The 17,585-nt window shown below is 51.2% G+C and overlaps 3 protein-coding genes across 3 annotated transcripts; 1 reads left to right on the top strand and 2 right to left on the bottom strand.

The window, feature by feature from the left end:
• Positions 1 to 1,472: 1,472 nt before the first annotated feature.
• On the bottom strand, positions 1,473 to 3,436 carry IAR55_006102 (uncharacterized protein; the record flags this gene model as incomplete). The annotated part of the gene is made up of 10 exons (XM_066949189.1): positions 1,473 to 1,512; positions 1,571 to 1,721; positions 1,779 to 2,131; positions 2,181 to 2,230; positions 2,286 to 2,294; positions 2,354 to 2,452; positions 2,514 to 2,652; positions 2,706 to 2,893; positions 2,952 to 3,008; positions 3,065 to 3,436. 10 exons carry the CDS (start codon positions 3,434 to 3,436, stop codon positions 1,473 to 1,475), a joined length of 1,458 nt encoding a protein of 485 aa, XP_066800197.1.
• Positions 3,437 to 4,079: 643 nt separating this feature from the next.
• On the top strand, positions 4,080 to 8,327 carry IAR55_006101 (uncharacterized protein; the record flags this gene model as incomplete). The annotated part of the gene is made up of 8 exons (XM_066949188.1): positions 4,080 to 4,192; positions 4,260 to 4,275; positions 4,335 to 4,403; positions 4,454 to 5,029; positions 5,081 to 5,767; positions 5,831 to 6,040; positions 6,096 to 6,392; positions 6,441 to 8,327. The coding sequence occupies 8 exons, from the start codon at positions 4,080 to 4,082 to the stop codon at positions 8,325 to 8,327; spliced, it is 3,855 nt and encodes a 1,284-aa protein (XP_066800196.1).
• Positions 8,328 to 12,535: 4,208 nt separating this feature from the next.
• On the bottom strand, positions 12,536 to 16,358 carry IAR55_006100 (uncharacterized protein; the record flags this gene model as incomplete). Its single annotated transcript, XM_066949187.1, has 9 exons — positions 12,536 to 13,263; positions 13,325 to 14,857; positions 14,908 to 15,064; positions 15,116 to 15,208; positions 15,261 to 15,340; positions 15,392 to 15,491; positions 15,549 to 15,631; positions 15,686 to 15,889; positions 15,956 to 16,358. 9 exons carry the CDS (start codon positions 16,356 to 16,358, stop codon positions 12,536 to 12,538), a joined length of 3,381 nt encoding a protein of 1,126 aa, XP_066800195.1.
• Between the last annotated feature and the right edge of the window lie 1,227 nt (positions 16,359 to 17,585).

Genomic DNA, 17,585 nt, shown 5'->3' with positions numbered 1-17,585 from the left:
TTATTGCGCTATACCCCCGCTCTCTAGATTCAACTATAGAACCTTCATACGGGCATACAGGTAATCACTATACTAAGAGAAGATGCTCTCGCCGCTGCTACATCGATCGACCCTTTCCACCATGGGATCGTTAACAGTGCACAGGTGAGTGGCAGATTGACTCATGTACCCAAACACGAGGAGACGGTGTTTGTGGGTGAGAGTGGCCTTCAGGAGATGACCGAAGACGATTGGGGGGGGGGAGAAGGCTTTGCCTTCTTATACGAAAGAAGAAGACTTATCGACGAGACGAGCCTACTGCCAATACCAAACCGGTATATAAAGAGGTATTACGGCCTCACAAGGGAACTTTGCCGGCAAACTCTTTAGATAACCATCTCTGCATTTGCTTTCATACCAGATAGTTTCTCTATCCTTCAGTCCAAGTACCGCGACTCGATGCCAGCCCAAATTCGACCCTATGCACGACTGGACGAAACTGGCTCTGACTCCGATACAACTTCAGACACCTTGATCAAGGAAGAGCTTCCACTGGACGTCAAAGCCGTCAGCTGCTCTTCGCCTATAGCACACAATCGCTCTTGTTCATCGCAAACGTCTTGTGGGTACCGGGCTGCTCATGATCCTTCATGTCCAACCAGCTTGGACCAGGATGGATGGGCCGCAAAGACTGCCACACGCATGCCATCATCAATGTTCGGTCTACCGAGTTCTGACTTGACAGGTCGCCGCTTTGGTCGTATTCACCCCGAGGCAGATCTACAGCATGTCTCCCAGAATGGTCTCCTAGATCATCTGCAGGACAGCAATTGGCGCATGAGATCTAGCATCTTGATGCTGGCAGCATTGAGCAACGAGCTTGGGAGTAAGGACTTTCAGGTGCCACAGTACATACAAGGAGGGTTGAAGAGTTGTATTGAGATGTTGACGGGCTCAAGTGTGGATATACAGAAGCTCCGAGAGGAATGGGTCCTAAGAGATGGCATTGACAGGCAACTGAAGGGTGACTTCGGTGATAGTGTTGTCGAGGGGGAGGCTGTGTAAAAAGCATTGTGCAACGGATTCGTCTGTGTGTTTGGTGGATTGAAAGGATGAGCTGTCTGTACGCCGCGAGTGAATGATTCTGAGATCGATGATAGATGCCAGGTGTGAGTGTGCTCTTGCAGAGGCAAATTGAGAGACCATCCACCATGACGTATATAGTATGCTTGATCGATCTGCCCTCCCGCAACGACGCCTTCGAATACACCTGTCGCCGAAGGCTTTGGAGCCGGTCAAGACTGAATCACTTCAAATCTGGTGCAAGCACGGCTTGTGGATAGTACGACAAATGGAAGAGCGCCTTTCGACAGCGTACATATTGGTCCGTTGAGCGACTGCCTCCAATCCGCGCGGAAACGAACGTCCAGGTACATCAATAATATAGATAAAGTGATCCCTTTTCATCCGAGACTTATAATGCCTATATATGCTTACTTTTTTACCACGAGGTTGAGAATGTTGAATGTCAGACTGAAGTTGACACTGCCTGTTAGCTAAGGCTCGCAAGTTCTGAGTTTCACCAACTGACCAGAACAACATGACCGCCATCCCGTATAAGGCAAGTGCGAGTGCGAACCATTTTGTCCGTCCTGATTCGTCACGGAACAATCTGAAGTAGAAGAAACCGGGAAGGATGAACGAAATGATGGTAGAGCCAGTGGAACCAACAAATCCGAGGACTACAAACCGACAAAAGTCAGTCGATTCGTACAGCCGCATATCCCATTGAAACTCACCAATCTCCAGCTCATGCACGTTGTACGCGATAGCAAAACCAGTCGCAAGGATGGCAACCGTGATACCAATGTACTTGGTGAAATGCATATCGTGCTTGTGACTGTGTCCGTGGCCATCGTCTCCACCAACTTTGGGGACGAGCGGATCATCCTCGCTCTCATCCTCATCGTCGCTATCTTCTTCGGCGCTGGCAGACACCGAGGGCTCGACTTTGCTGTGTCCCTTGAACAAGCCATGTGTGAGATGGTGCAGTGACATTCGACAAGGCAGTAATTGAAGGGGGTAAGATAGTCCGACGAGAAGCACAATGCCAAAACGGCCAAGTGCAACGAAGAGCGAAGTTGGAGGATACCTAAAAAATGTGTCAGTTCCGCCGATACTGGGTTGACATATCAGCTCACATTGCGATGACGTTGCTTCCCACATTGCTGCCGAACGTAAGGTAGCCAATCTATGGAATGACTCATTAAGCCGGACAACAACACACGAGAGGTAACATAACTTACAATGCCGAGCTACAATTGAGCGTTCAGTCAGTGCCACAAAAAGCAAGAGACTGTAAGATTCCACGTACCACTTCATAGACCGCTGCAGCTGATCCGATTGACGTCCCTATGACGGTATTCATTCTCTTCTGACTCTTGTTCTGCAGCTCGTTGTAGATAGGGAAGAGCTGGACGAGATAATTCAGCTAAATGATAACCCAGCACATCGCTGCTAGTCGAGTGACTAACGTTCTGAGAGCATGTGTATGCAAACACCTGAACAGGGAAGCTCGACATGGTGTTTTTGCCAAATCGGACCAAGACGACTTCTCCTCGAGTAGGGCTTACACCCTTGATGAAGAACCATCCAACAACGACAAAGACCAAGCTGACCATTGATTAATATTGTACTTGTGATTAGTCTGTGAGGTAGAAACTCACTAGACCACGGTCGCAAGCGCTATTTGACTTGTGAACCTCAGAGAGTCCAAGGTCCGCAAGAACGATAAGGGGACGATGACAACCATAATGGCAAACAACCAGAAATGGGATGCGAGCAGGATCGAGTCGTCCGGTAAAGGATGGTGGAAAAGTTTAGCCAAAGTGTAGCAGACTTGGGGGAGCAGAGTCTAAGAAAGGAAGTCAGGGCAAGAACCACTTGTGAGCGTCTAAGTTGGCGAGACTTACTTTGCAGATGATCAGATACGATACGGAAACACCGAAGCATTTGATTGCGATAGCCAGCTGAACCAAGCGTGGTACGTAAGCAAGGACTGAGCGGTATAGCTTAGCAAGCTTACATCAAATGCTCTTGTAGCCCATCCTTTTCCGAATGTCAACCGAGCAACTTCGTTGAAGCTTGCCTTCCTCCCTTCCTCTCCCGGCCTCGTTCCGACCACACTGGCACATCGACTGAGCAAGTACAGGCCGAACATGGCGGTTACCGCTGAAAAGGCACATGATATAACACCGGGTATTATACCCATCGATGCGAAGGCGGAGGGGAAGGCCAAGGCACCTGCGCCAACGATGGTGTTGGTCAGGTTAGTGACCGATGATGTGACAGATGCATGTCCATCTTTTGTAGGGAGATGCCGCGTTGTATTCTGGAGAGTCGAGGAAGATGAGGAAGCAGGCGGTGAGGTCGCCCCGTAGTCCCGTTCAGCAGGCATGTTCGAGCTGCGTGGTGTCAAAGGAGGTGAGAAAGAAGTGTCAGAGGTAGTCAAGGATTGATCTACAGGCGAAGGCGCTGGGGAAACCGTCCGCAGGGGTATATAGAGCGATATGATGAGTGACTGCTCGGAAAGATAACAGCGACCGGTGGCGGGGTCTCAGGCTGGGCTGGCGAATGTGAGATGCGTGGATCAATTCCGTTTACCGATCCACTTGCCTGTCTTTTCTACAAGGTGATGTTGGCGAGGCAAAAGGGGGTGATGGTACAGATGCGGTCGAAGAGGACACAAGTTAGCTTCGAGTAAGTGTATACAGGAGAGAGAAAATATGACCAAAGATAGCGACAGCATGCACCTCATGTTCCAAAGATCGGCGATGACCGTAGGCAAAGATCTTACGTAAGTGCTCCCCTCCAAAGTGAGGGTAATCATCAAGGTTTTATTTCGGTCGCGCCTGTTTTGTTGACATCACCCACCACCGTCTCACGACGATCAACAAACATTGGATACAATTTTACTCTTGTTTCACTCAGCCAACATAACGACAGCGATAACACTACTAACAAACTTCGACAGGATTGGACGGCTTTGAAGGGACACTTACAGACAAACCTCAATGTACCAAGGGCGCGAGGAGTCGCCTATGCCCACTGGCCCAAGCCTCGGGACTTTGGGAACACTCACTTTGGTGAAGAGAAAGGGAGGAACAGATGTTCAAACATTCCCCCTCGACGCCGAGCGAATCACCTTCGGGCGGTGAGTGATAGCAGCACTTTGAGAGGCAACAGAAGCTGACTATGGCGTCCACTCTTCGTAATACCAGTGATTATGATTGTGACGTGAGTAGCACCTCGGCAAGCTGAATGAAGCCCAGTTGACTGACTAACACTTTCACCAGGTTCGACTGTACTACTCCGATGTCTCCAAGCTCCATTGCGAGATCAATTTTGACCTAATGTCCGGACAGGTGGGGCTTCATTCCATCTTTGTTTGACCATCCGCTGACCAAACGCACAGGCAAACCTTCGTGTTCATGGTAGTAATGGACTGCTTCACACTCCACAAGGCGGTACAGCAACTTCGTACAAGCCCCCTGCCACCATTTCTCTCGCCAACAAGGACATAATAACCATTCGCAAAAAGCCTTTCCGATTCGAATATGGTCCTCTGGAATCTTCCGAAGCAGATATACTCTCTCCGGCCATGCGCACGTCGACGCTGCCCGACTCTGCAGCCTCCCCAGCCAAACCGTTGTCACCAGCTACTACTTCTCCCGCAGGTCAACCCGTACGACGTCGAGCATCACATCGTCTCTCACTGGTTCCAGCTGGAAAATCATTCATGCCTTTATCGCCTGCCAAGAATAGGCGACACAGCAGCCTGGGACTGGGCGGGATGGGCGTGACGGCCAAGATGAGCAGTAATAAGTCCAAGCTCAGCGAAGAGATCCAGGAGGAGGAAGCAAATGACGACAACGAAGAAGAGGTAGAACAATCTGTCGTCGGCGTCACAAATGGAGACGAGGGGGATATGGTATACCTAGAGATGAATGAAGAGACGAAGGAAGAAGCAACGACCGCTTTCGAGCCACAGGTAAGAATGTTCGTCGTTCAGCAGGCACGAGCAATATTGACCGTTCGACAGGCCATTCACAATAATCCTTTCATGACTCCTCAGCAAACCCGAAAGGCGCCTCTTCGGAACACCAGCGCGGTCCCTCGAACCCGGAAAATAAACGGTCCGACCAATGGAGAACTGGTGGAGAAGATGCGGGAAGAAAGCCGTCAGCCTGCTGGAGCGATTGTGACAATGCCTGAAACGCCCAGGACTCCCCGATCTGTGCCTCTTCCAGCTACTTCGGACACTCCCTACAACCCTCCTACAACTCCTCTTCCTCAAAGACTGCCTACGACACCCGTTCCCGCTCATGTTGCCATGGCTACGCCCAAAGGCCCTGCAACCTTGCGTAAGGCTCTGCTCCTGCGTTCTGCTCGTAGAGTTTGGCAGGAGACTCGAGCCACCGGTGTCGAGGGGGCCATTCAAAGCGGGGAGATCGTGGTCAGGCGGAAAAGTCTGAGCCCGAAGACAAAGGCTAGCAACAAAACTGTGGCTTCGGTCCAAGATCCTAGGTCGGAATCCTCGTCGGACGAAGAGGAGGCGGAACCTGAAATCGAAGAGCACAATCATGCTATAGAGGAACTCCAAACGTCGGAAGAGGTACAAGTAGACGGTCAACTTCAATGGATTCATGAGGACGGAACAGCCGAAGTGTCCTTTGATTCTGACTCGAGTGGTGTTGATTCACAGGACGCAGATATGTCGCTGGACATTGTGGGTATCGCAATTTGAGTCAAAGATGAGGGACATTGACTGATTGATAATTGCACCATCTAGCCTGGTCAGACCGTCCTGCACCTCACCCCGACTGGCCTAGAATCCGAAGAGGAATACATCAACAATTTTATTGAAGACGGTGTTGATGGAGAGCAATTCGAGGAATACGATGAAGATCTGAAGGTTTCGGATGAAGAGGAAGCCCAAGATAGCGAGGATCCAGACGAAGAGAACGATATGGCCACCTCGCTGCCGGGCACACCAGTCCATGTGAGTGTACCACGCGAATGCGAGTCGCGATACATCACTGATTTCCGCCACTTAGCGACCGATTGCTACCAACAGATTCTTCACTCCACAACCGCAACGCAGCAATTTCAAACAGCCTCGTCGATCTCTGGCTGAAATTGGAGGTCCTGCAGTGCGTTTTGAGAGGCTGCCAGCGACACCCGGCTCTCTGAGAGGTGTGCGTGCTGCTCCTGGCTCCATGGGCAAACCGAGTCGTCGAGTGACCATGGCTGTGCCGGACGAGGACGATGATGATGACGGGTGCGAAGTAGAGGTAAAGAAGCAGAGGGCCCCAATGACAACGCCACGAAAGAGTGCTGCTATATTAGCCGAGGTAAGTGGAGGTAAAGCACGCAGTGGACCAGAATTAACTGTTCTGTAGGATCAACGTCGTCAAGAAGCACTTGCCACACCTCGAATACTCCCTGCACCCCCCGCAAGCGGCTTCAAGTCGCCCGTTCGCGAGACCCGCTTTGGCGATCTCGTGGCTACTCCATCTCATCCCGCTTTGGCGCCCCGATCTCCTGAGATTGAGCAGTCAGAGCACCGAGCGGTTCCGAGCACACCGATGGGTGACATCAAGAAGCGTCTTGATAGTATGCGAAGGCAGAGTGTCCAACGACAGGCGACACTTCCCGCTGATCGACGGGCGACAATCGGTTTAGCCGGTACCCCCATTAGCAAGCCTGTTTTTACTCAGGGTGCTTCCTACAGTGTTGCACCACGTCGAAGATTTACCGCTCAGCCTCCAAGGACGCCGATCTTCCCACCTTTCAAACGAGAGTCAGCTGAAACATCGGTCAGTCTCACACCGGCACCAATCAACCTGGCTGAAAAGTCGCCCGAGGACCGTCAGGCCACTCCGAAGGCTCAAACACCCTCGTCACCAGAGACGGAACCACCTTCAAGTCCTTCCACCCCTTCGTTCACTGGTCTTCGCCAGATGCTCAACCCCGTGGTGCAGATGAAGACGCCGCACTTGGCCGGCATCCGCAACATGTTCCCAGCAACTCCCAAGAATTCTGCTTCACCTTCTCTGGCCGGGGTCAAAAACCTTCTCGCTGAACCAATTGTCCCTGCCACTCCCAGCTTTGCCGGCATGAGGTCAATGTTTACGGAGCAAAAGATTCTCAATACTCCTGGTATGGAAGGTCTTGCGGACATGTACGAGGAAGAGGAAGACGAGAAGAACGAGGAGGAAGAAGAGGAAGAAGAGATTGAGGTAGCGATGGAAGTCGCACTTGACGTCGAGGAAGAGCAAGAAGAAATCGAGGAGGCCAGAACCACTTTGGTCACAAGCGCTGGCCGAGTCGCGGCCTCCAAGCTGCCCAGGCTTGCGAATCCTACCTCAACTGCGACTGCTAGTCGATCGAAGAAGGCCGCTTCTTCGACTAAAGACAAGGAGACGGTGGATGCAACAAAGGCGAAGTCGAAAGCTCTGGTCAAACGAAGTCAAACAACAGCCAAGAATGCTGAGGAAAGTACTTTAGCTATCGACGCGAAACCTAAAACTTCTCGCGCTCGAAAGGCAGCTCCTGCCCCTTCAGCCATCGAATCGTCTGCTCCTGAGACCAATTCTTGTTCGTCCCGCGCTCGGCGAACGGCCAGTGTTGAGCCGGAACCCTCTGTCCTCGCTTCCACCTCAAGCCGATCGCGTTCGACGCGAGCAAGATCTACCGCTGAACCGGAAGAGCAAGCTCAGCCGCAAGTTGATAGCAGTACCACAGCTACCATCACCAAGACCACCACTCGAAATCGTTCAACCTCTTCACGTACCAAGAAAAACGCCATTCCAGAGGAGCATGTGGCGGAGACGGAGGAAAAACCGAAAGCTACTCGGGCAAAGAAAGCCCTTGCTCAGATCGACGAACAGCCGATGGTTGAAGCGCCAGCAAAAGAGAAAAAGTCGACTGCATCCCGGGGTAGGAAAGCCACTGCTTCGACCGAGACAGCGAAAGAGACAGCTGTAATGACCAAGCAAGCGACTCTCTCGTCATCGGCCACCGCTTCAGCTCTGACCCGAACAAGGATTCCAACTTCAGCGACTACGGCTCCGAAACTCACTGAGAGTAAATCAGCTCCTACTCGCAGAGGGCGGGGTAACACGGTTGAGGAGAAGGAGAATGATGAATCGCAACTTGTTGTGGAAGAAAGGAAGACCGTCTCGGCTCCGACTAGAAAGAGAGTAATCTCGTCGAGCACGGGCGTGAACAAGGAGGAGCACGCTGCATCGATGGTTGTTGGTAGAGCAACGAGAAGCAGGAAATGAGGCGTGCTAGCGTATGGACGATCCGTGATTGGCTTGGGTTCCTTGTTTATGCTGGAGTAATAGAGTGGATGATTGTGTACAGTATGGCGACGATTTTGATATACCCGATTATGCATACCTAGTTCATTCTAATCATCTAAGCCATTTGTGGGCGTTCCCCAGTGGGGACTGATGCTGTATGCGTGATGCGCTCTGTGTGTTGCATACTGTACACGTATGTGGTCTTCGATGATTGAAAGTCAGACGAACAGACGCAGCTTGAAGCATTGTTGCCAGATCTTACCAAGTGAGCGCGGACTGAATATGGCAATCGTACTTTGAGTGTCCGTACTTTGAGTGTCATTAGCACGGCGTCAGCCGTATTCCTCCTCAACATATTGTACATGTACAGTCGGAACCGGCGTGCGGCGCCAAGAGGTTTATACAATATGTGTCACTGGACGAGTCAGTTGCTTGACGGATCCGACCGCTGCTGCAGAAGACGTCGCTCGTTTATATGTCAGGTCGTAAGGCGTGACAGGTGTATTGAACGTTCAGTTGACATGAGCCGAGGTGCTTCCGATGCTTTCAGTAGCTGCAACGATGATGAAATCTTGCATGTACGATGTTCGAATGTTCAAAGGCTCTTCTCTTGAGAGTGATGGTCGGATCCGATCGTTTCCATCAACATGTATATAAGCGCTCCTGTGAAAGAAGCTTTTGACTCCATCCCTGCCCGGCAGTACCAATTCAAGACACACTGTCAGACTCGAAGAGGTTCAGCCCTAAGTTACAGTAAGTGCGTAAGTTTCTCCCCCGTCCTCCCTACTGTGTTCTCAACCCATCTTCCCAGACGACGTGTACCCCATCACCTACAATACTCAACCATCAGCCACCTGCTCAGAAGAGGTAGAGATGAGTAACCTTGACGGAGATCATCCGAGACCTTGATGCCACGAGGCTCAATGACGAGAGTCTTGACCATGACTTTTCTGGCCTGAGCTTCTGTCTAGCAAAAATACCGAGTTTCTCTTCCCTCCAGTCCTTCCCCGTTGGTGACAGGGTCTGAAACTGACAGTTACTTCTTGCATGAGGAATGCGAAATTGGCACAGCTCTGACTTGCAGACATGCTTGATGTGCCATCATGAACTGGTCAAGCAGGATTCGAACTCGATCGCTTTCTGACGACAGCGAGACACGCATGCTTGTATTTATACATGGGTTCAGGTATCGATATGGTATACTGAGTTGTTATACATGTGGTCAACTTATGCATGATGAGTCGAAATCATGACCCTTCCTAGCTTGTGCAGTTCAAGCGTATGGTACGAGAACTCTCATGGATTGATGAAAAAGTCACAGCGGGAGAAGAAACTGAGAAGAAATGGTGGAGTGGGTCGGAGCCGGATCTCATGTGAGAATGTTCTGTATGTACAAATGGTGGTAAGTATACACCGATCCCATTCACGGCTGTGTGTCTCACGTTGTCATTCAGATTGATATTCGGAGCACGTTGGACGGCCCGTGTTACCCTTATCTCATCTGGTTGTAGTCGATTGACCGACCAGACGGTATCAGCTCACAACTTCGGCGGACTGTATCAGCTAGACCTCTGTATGGCCCGCGACTCTGACGAAAACGACGACTAGAGTCACATGTGATTGTAGACCTCGGCAAGTCCATTCTTTGATTCTCGAATAAGTCCCCTTGCTCTCCTGGACATGCCACGTCCTGGCGATATACACGATGAATTACTAAACATATACCGAATTCTTCCGAGACCCACGACGCTTAAGGTGAGTTACAGTGAAGAAGACAATTCTGCTTCATAACCTCTGATCTTTCGTTTGGACCCTTCTGAGCTTCATGATGGTGACGCATCCTTGGTGACGCATACTTGAGGAGTGACGAACATGCTGACGTTATCGATTCCGAACAGTGATATTGTAGTCCGAAGTGGGTGCTTGTCCCCGGCCAAGCTGCCACAGTGCCACATACCGATGACATGAGATTACTGTGACTTATGAGTGCACAGCATCAGTGCGGTTCGTGCGTCGGTCGTCTCATGCTGAAACACGTCGAGTGACGATGGAAAAAAAAGGGGAAGGAGTAGAGACCTGTCATATTGTGGTATACGTGCAAAATTCTTCAGTTGATCGAGTTCTCTCTGTATTTTCCCTCCTTCTCTTTGTTCCAACATCAAACATCCCACCATGACCGAATACTCTATCTCTTGAACCGCACTATCGAGGTGTCAAGCTTGGTATGTACATGGCCAGTATCTTCCATTTCTCGCCATTCCTTGTATCAACGTGAGCAACGATGTAAATCCTTGTTGAGCGTGAATAATCAGCCCAAGTCCATCGATGAGGGTATATACAACTGTCTAGAAATTGCGAGCTCAACCCTACCCAGACTGTACACCTTTCACACGAGTACCACAGTGCGAATTGAGCGGCTATGCTGACTTCTCATGCTCTTCAAGGTTGTCATCGCTTCATGGGCCACTATATGGTATCGAAATAAAGGGAGAGATCGTCCGGATGAGTGAGTCGGATCTGCTGAGGTCATTTCTTGAATTCTCAGTCCCCCTTGGCGTTCACGGCTTCATTCAAGGTGCGTCCATCTGTGGTGGCAAGCCCTAAAGAAAACGCTAAGCACCTCATTCTGATTCTGCTTTGGCTCTCACACACGTCCGCCTTCTAGTGAACACTTGGCGGATCGATTAAGCTAATATTTGCCATCGCAGTGACCATATCAGTACCTCCTACCCCATATGTGTGAGCACATGTCCCCGTTGTTTCCGTTTGATCGGTAAGTCATCAGTCACTACTCTCCACAATTCAACTTTATTCAGGAGTTCCAAGCGTACACGATTATATAACTTCTTTGCGCCGATTCTGAGCATTGTACGCCAGATGTGGTTACGACTTTCTTAAAATGACCATGCCCCCTACTTGCTCTCCCAATCATCATAACTGTTCAGATATAATAGGTCAAGCTGACAACACGTTGGGTCATAGTTACTCGGCGTCGTTCACTTGAGACTGAAAGAGGTGGGTGATCAGTCCGTTATGCCGTCTATTCACGTATTCCGTTCCTTTTCGCCCAAATGATGACTATGTGTCCTTTCCTCGTACGGCACCAGCATGCTTCGTTGCTGTGCCATGACAACACCTTTCGTCCATGTTGCCCTCTTGGCCTTTCTCTCCCCCTACTGATGCACAATGCACAACGATCGCGCTTCATTCAAGTGTTGACAGGAGTGAAGCATTTCTCAAGCCCAAAAGCGCCACTTGCCACGATCTCACTCTGCCCGAGCGGAGTTTGACGAATCCCGCCAGTTGTCTGACCGCCGCGACTGGTCGCAAGATTTCGACGAGAATCAGTTTGCTTTTCAAGGTCTAACATTGATCTCCTTACCATACCTTGTCGAGTATACTCGCTGATGTGGAACGGAGCCTCAAGACTGGCAAGGATCATGTGAGTTTCTAGTCCTTTCTCTCACCTCTCTATTCCCATCTACCGACTGTGCTGGTCTGGTCCACAAACTCCCCTCCTCTCCTATGATGTCAACAAACATATTGTCAGATCTTCCATGGCCGCAAACCGTGTGTCGAATGTCGAATAATGTTCAGAATCGCACTGAGCACTATCTCCCCGCTTCCTCCTCTCGTCAGGTCTCGAGGATATACGCAAGAAGACAGGAGCTGACTCTGTTCCGGTTGTTGTTCAGATGATCACATAGATATACGATTAATTCTCTCAATGTATGCTTTGGGATATGTTGTAGACTGCTAGGTCGATGTATCATTATTTTGCTAGGTAGATTCGTTGAGCGTACGGGTATCGATGTAAATTATACGACCGCAGATGCTGTCGTTGCTTGTACTGCAGGCTCGCTTTGTTCGACTGCCGAAGATCAGATCTATCAACCGCTTTCCCGCTTGCTGAGTCACTCTCCTAACGATTTCTCCAGACGACTGAGACGATGAGCGTTGTTTCGCGATACATCATGCTTCGTCCACAGTATCAAGAACAGATTCATCTTCTACCCAACTGATATATCACAAAATGCCCAGATAATCACCTCGACACGTATCGTATGAAAAGGTGTACGTCTGTATAATATGAAAGCTTTGTCTGTATTCCAGTCTCTTCACAACCATCTACCTTGTGCCACTAGATATACGCCTCCCTTTGTCATTGAGCTTCACGCGCATGAGTGCTAAGCGCTCTCACCTTCCTCTGCCGTTATCGAAGCTGCACTGCCAGCCTTGTCGCCATTGTCTACGTCCTTCTCGGGACTCAACACCGCTTCAACTTTCTCCACCGCTGCTTCCGTTTTCGAGGCAGATTCCACCTCAGCGTCTGGTCCGCCCATTGTCACATCTCCACCTTTGCTTTCCGCAGTCTTCGTTGCGTCTGTGACCTTGTCGGGTCCAGGAAGGGGCGGTGTAGGAGGTCTGGAGTCCTGCCTATTGTCCTCGAGCTCGTCTTTCTCCTGTTCGGCAGGTGGAGCCGGAGAAGTCTCGGTTTTCGGGGTAGGCGCTGTCACAATAGCCTCCTCCTGTTCCGAATGTGATGCTGACTCGGCAGCGGGAGCCGCCGCAGGCGCAGATGTACGAGCATCTGTCATCTTCTCCTCACTTGCCGCCGGAGTGGATCCGGGCAATGGGGATCCAATACTGGGAGTGTTCAGGACCTCGATCACCATTCGTCTGGCAGCGGGAGCGGAAGGCTCATGATACCCGGCCTTGGCCTTCTTGTTATGCCCATTGGCAGGCGATGTAGGAGAAGGCGGCTCGATGCGTTTATGACCGGCGGTGGCCTGGGCGATTGGACTGTGGGAGTCGCCTCCCGGGGTTCGATTCCGTACAGAGCTCTCTTTGCTGCTTGTCGGGGGTCGGTCGCCATGCAGGGCCATCAGTGCATCGGCAGCACCTTCATCGTAATCTGAGCAACTATAGGTCAGCGACGATTACCAACACGGAGAGTCAAAGTATGAAAAATTCACCTTCGTCAACGGTACGCGATGGCACCGACTTCTGGGGAGTCTGATGAGGCGTACCAGCTACAGACGGACTGCTGGCTACCGTCGGTCTAGGCGAAGCTCCATCCTCTTCCCTTGAAACAACCTTCAAAGATGGTAGTTTGTCTTTCTTCCCGACGTCCCCACTACCTTTTTTGCTCGTCGGCTTGTCGTCCTTCTGACGCTTAGAGCTCGCAACCTTATCACCGTCGCTCCTCCGCTTCGAACCTGCTTTGCTTCCGTTTGAAGGCGCGGGACTGGGAGCGCGTGGATCATCGGTTCGAACATCGCGACTGATGGAGGCGTGGCGAAGACTTCCGTTCGCTTCTGGGCGTTCGTCAAATCTTCTCCCCTCCCGGCGTACTTCCTCCACTTCTCGTCTAGGGTCAAAACGTGGATCAGGACCAGGGGGAAAGGCTCCACGGCTATCATAGCCATATCCAGGTGGAGGATAAACGTCGCTTGGTCGTCCGTACTCTCCTCGGTAGTCTTGGGGAATTCGAGGAGAGGGCTGACGACGCGGATCGATGTGAGGATGCGGCGCCCTCTCTTGCATCCGAGGGGAAGGACCCCGATGGTCAGGTGGACCCCCGGGGGGAGCTCGGGTTCGTTCTCGGTTCCTCTCCCACTCTTCTCTATCTCTGTCCCGGGAATAGGAGGGTTGTTGACCGGCAAGATTAGGTGGTGCAAACGCACTATATCCGGGTGGAGCAGGAAAAGATTCCCGGCGTCGAGGTGAAGCAAGAGAGTCAGCGTGTCGACCAGCCGAATCATATCGGCCACCGCCATTGAAATGGGGTGGTTCGCGATGTGAGTCACGCTCTCGTCCGTTAGCATCAGGACGCTCGAGATCCATAGGCGCTAGGGGGGGTTGTCTCGCCAAGCTACCTCGACTCTCGTCGACATGAGCCAGTGGCGGTGGTACTACGCCGCCACGGAAGGGACCGGGTGAGTGTCCTCGACCAAGCTCGGCACCAGGGGGAGGAGGGGGGAGGTCTCGAATAGCCGTTGGACCATCAGCTGGAGCTAGTTGTGTCGGGTGACCTCGAGGAGAACCTCCTGGCGAACCTCCTAGTCCGGGTTGACCGCTTGGTGTAGCGCTGTACTGGGATGGGTGAACGTCGACTGGCCCCGGCGCAGGAGGTAACGGAGCATTGCCGGCGTTTTGAAGCATGCTGAGACGTTGTTTGATGGTTGCGTTTCCCGGATCAAGTTCAGCAGCTCTGGAATAGGCGTCAATCGCGTCGGTGATCTGGTTGTTGCAAGATTCGTAGAGACTGCCAAGATTGTACCAGACTTCACTGATGTAGGGGTTAAGTCGGATAGCACGGGAGTATGCGTCGAGGGCATCTCGGTATTGGTTGATCTGGTAGTACAGTACACCGATGGAGCACCAGAAAGTCGGGTTCCGACCATCTCGGTAGACGGCTTGTTGGTAAGCCTCATACGCCTTGTTATATCTTTGACCCGCCATGAACGCTCGGCCGAGGAGATACCAACTTTGAGCATCAGTACCATCTGTAGAGTGCATCAGTACTATAGATTGGCGCAAAATTCTGGATACTCACCTGTTTCCAAGCTCTTGGTGAGATATGCCACTGCCTTGTCCTGGTCTGCAAAAGGAGCACCTGGTTGATGATGAAGCCAGCCAAGCTGTTGCAAGACTTTGGCGTGATCGGGCTGATAGTTGAGTACACGCATGTACGCGTCTCGAGCGGCCTCGTACTGTGAATTATTAGCTTGGAAAATTGCTGTGACCAGGGCTACCAAACTCACATCGCGATCCTGTTCATATACATGTCCGAGCTGGAACCAAATATCCCAGGATGTCAAAGGTCGTGGAGGGTTATTAAGAATGTAACGGAAACACTGAAGGTGGCTAATTAGCTCCATGCAAACTACCGGTTTGAACTCGACTGACCTCCAGTGAAGCTGAATACTTGCGCTGAGTCTTGTATATGATGCCTAATCGGAAGTAGATCTCGTTGGCTTTCTCGAAGTCTATATAGGGCTTGTGAGCAGTCGATCAGATTAACAACCAAATTGGCGCACTAGGATCCATCTTGAGCACACTAGAGAATGCTTCTTCCGCATGATCGAACGAGCCATATCGATCGTACAGAATACCAATCCCGTACCACAATTTCGGCTCCTGACCATGGATATGTCAATACTGCACCACATTCGCTAGGACGGAGAGTCAGCTTACCTTTGGGTTTGGCAGATGATACAATGCTTGTTGATAAGCTGTATAAGCTTTGGGCAAATCATCTTTCATCAAAAGACAGTGACCTGTCGCAATCAGGTTAGCAGTCCCTTCACTTCCCTACAGCCCTGAGTGCTTACCCATCGATCCCCACACTTCTCCATTATCCTGATTCATGTTGAGGATCCTTTGGAAATATTCGATCGCCTTGTCGAAGTTGTCCCTGCTTCGGGCGATTGATGCAACTGCGTTGAGGCCGAGAATTGAAGAAGGATTGTGTCGAAGAGCATTCTCGAAAGCAGTCAGTGCTCTATCTTGGTTGTTCAAGCCTTCGGCTACCGCGCCTGTGAAGCAGATTCATCAATACGCGCCAACTTGCACAGCCTGTGACCCAGACGAGGTGAACCCACCGATCAGCATCCATGTGTTCTCATTCGCATTAGCAAGTTGAGCTAACAAGCCATCCATCTTCTCTTTCGCTGCTCGTGCCGCAGGGCTCATTGGAGGGCCGACCGATGGTCCCGGGTGAGCGTGGCCATTGCCGATCGGAACCACAGGAGGTGGACCGACAGCTTCGGGCGGTGGACCGGATATTGCCATGGGAGGAGGCGGTCCACTTATAATCACTGGGGCTGGGGGAGGCCCGTTAGATATATGTCGAGAAGAGTGAGAGTTGTGGTGCTGATGGTGATGATAAGAAGGATGAGAGGAAGAAGGGGGATACCCCGTGGGAGGACCGTGAGAGGGATAAGGATGAGAAGAGTGAGAATGATGATGGTGATGGGAGGAGTGCGACATGCGTGCGTCCGGCATATTCTGTCGCAGGAGAGCACGGTTGACGAGAGTGCGCATGGTTATGAATCAGCGATTACCTCCTAATGGTGGTGAAAGACAATGAAGAGGACGGTTGAAGTGCGATGGAGTGGGTGGCAGTGGATGATGCAGATAGAAGCGGATGGCAGAATTTGAAGAGACATCTTCTACGGGGAGTCTTCGCTCGCTCCCTTCGCGAAGAGCCCCTCGTGTTTCATCATCCCTTGTTTACCACTGACGTAAATGATCGAGAGATCCAAGAGACATAGCATCGTTTAACGCAGCCCAGGAACTTTCAGGATCTCCATCATGGTGACAATGATTATGAGAGGGAAAAGGGAGTTGTGTGTGAAATAAACGGAAGAATGTGATCGAGTGAGGACACTCACCTGGCTCGCTTCTCAGCGTTCAGAAGAACAGTGACAATGACGTGAGATGGATGGTCTTTCGGATAGGGCCACTGATGGATAGGTCGGAATGATGAAGGAGGTGAGCTCTGTTTGTGGACACAGTAGTGAGTCTCGGTATTCGGTATATATAACGATTGACGGTCGAAAAGGGGTCGAGATCGATGCTAGTGTCTGAGCGCTGGGCGTGGATGGTTGAGGAGTTGTTCGGGGAATGTGATGATGAGAAAGCTGTACACTTTTCCCTCTCCTTTCTCCACAATCCAGGCAGTGATCGCTTGGACTGACGACGATTCCTTTTTCTTGATCCGAGCGCACTGACGCTGTCTTTCGGTCAGGACTGAATGATGCAGTAAAGGAAGGTTGGAAAGGAGGGGAACGTCTGTGTGTGTTTGACATGTCCGAAGAAACAGGATATGCGATCAGACCGAACCCGAGTCGGGAATCAACGAGTTCGGACAGAGAGGAAGGGGTAATCGTCGAGGTATCAGATGTCAGCAAACACCTCGTTTCATAGTTCAATCAGGAAGAATCGGCTGTGACACGCCGACAACCCGGAGGAGAGTGGAGTGGGATCCTCGCGCCAGTCCGGCCCGGTCGAAGCAGAGCGATGGGGTATCCGAGCGTGGATGACCCCCGTTCCGAGGGCCGTGTTATGAATGGAAGTATGATGGATGTATGATGGATGTATGACTCACCTTTGCAATCAATCGAATTAGCTTCCGAAGTGTCACGTAGCTGATTGCTACTGGATATCAACACTCTTTCCGATATGCAGGTCCGTCCCGGTGCAAGTGAGCTGAAGCACACGCAAGTTGAG

Source organism: Kwoniella newhampshirensis, chromosome 13 (assembly GCF_039105145.1).
Source record: "Kwoniella newhampshirensis strain CBS 13917 chromosome 13, whole genome shotgun sequence".
Lineage (NCBI taxonomy): Eukaryota > Fungi > Basidiomycota > Tremellomycetes > Tremellales > Cryptococcaceae > Kwoniella > Kwoniella newhampshirensis.
This window is presented reverse-complemented; position numbering and strand designations above follow the sequence as displayed.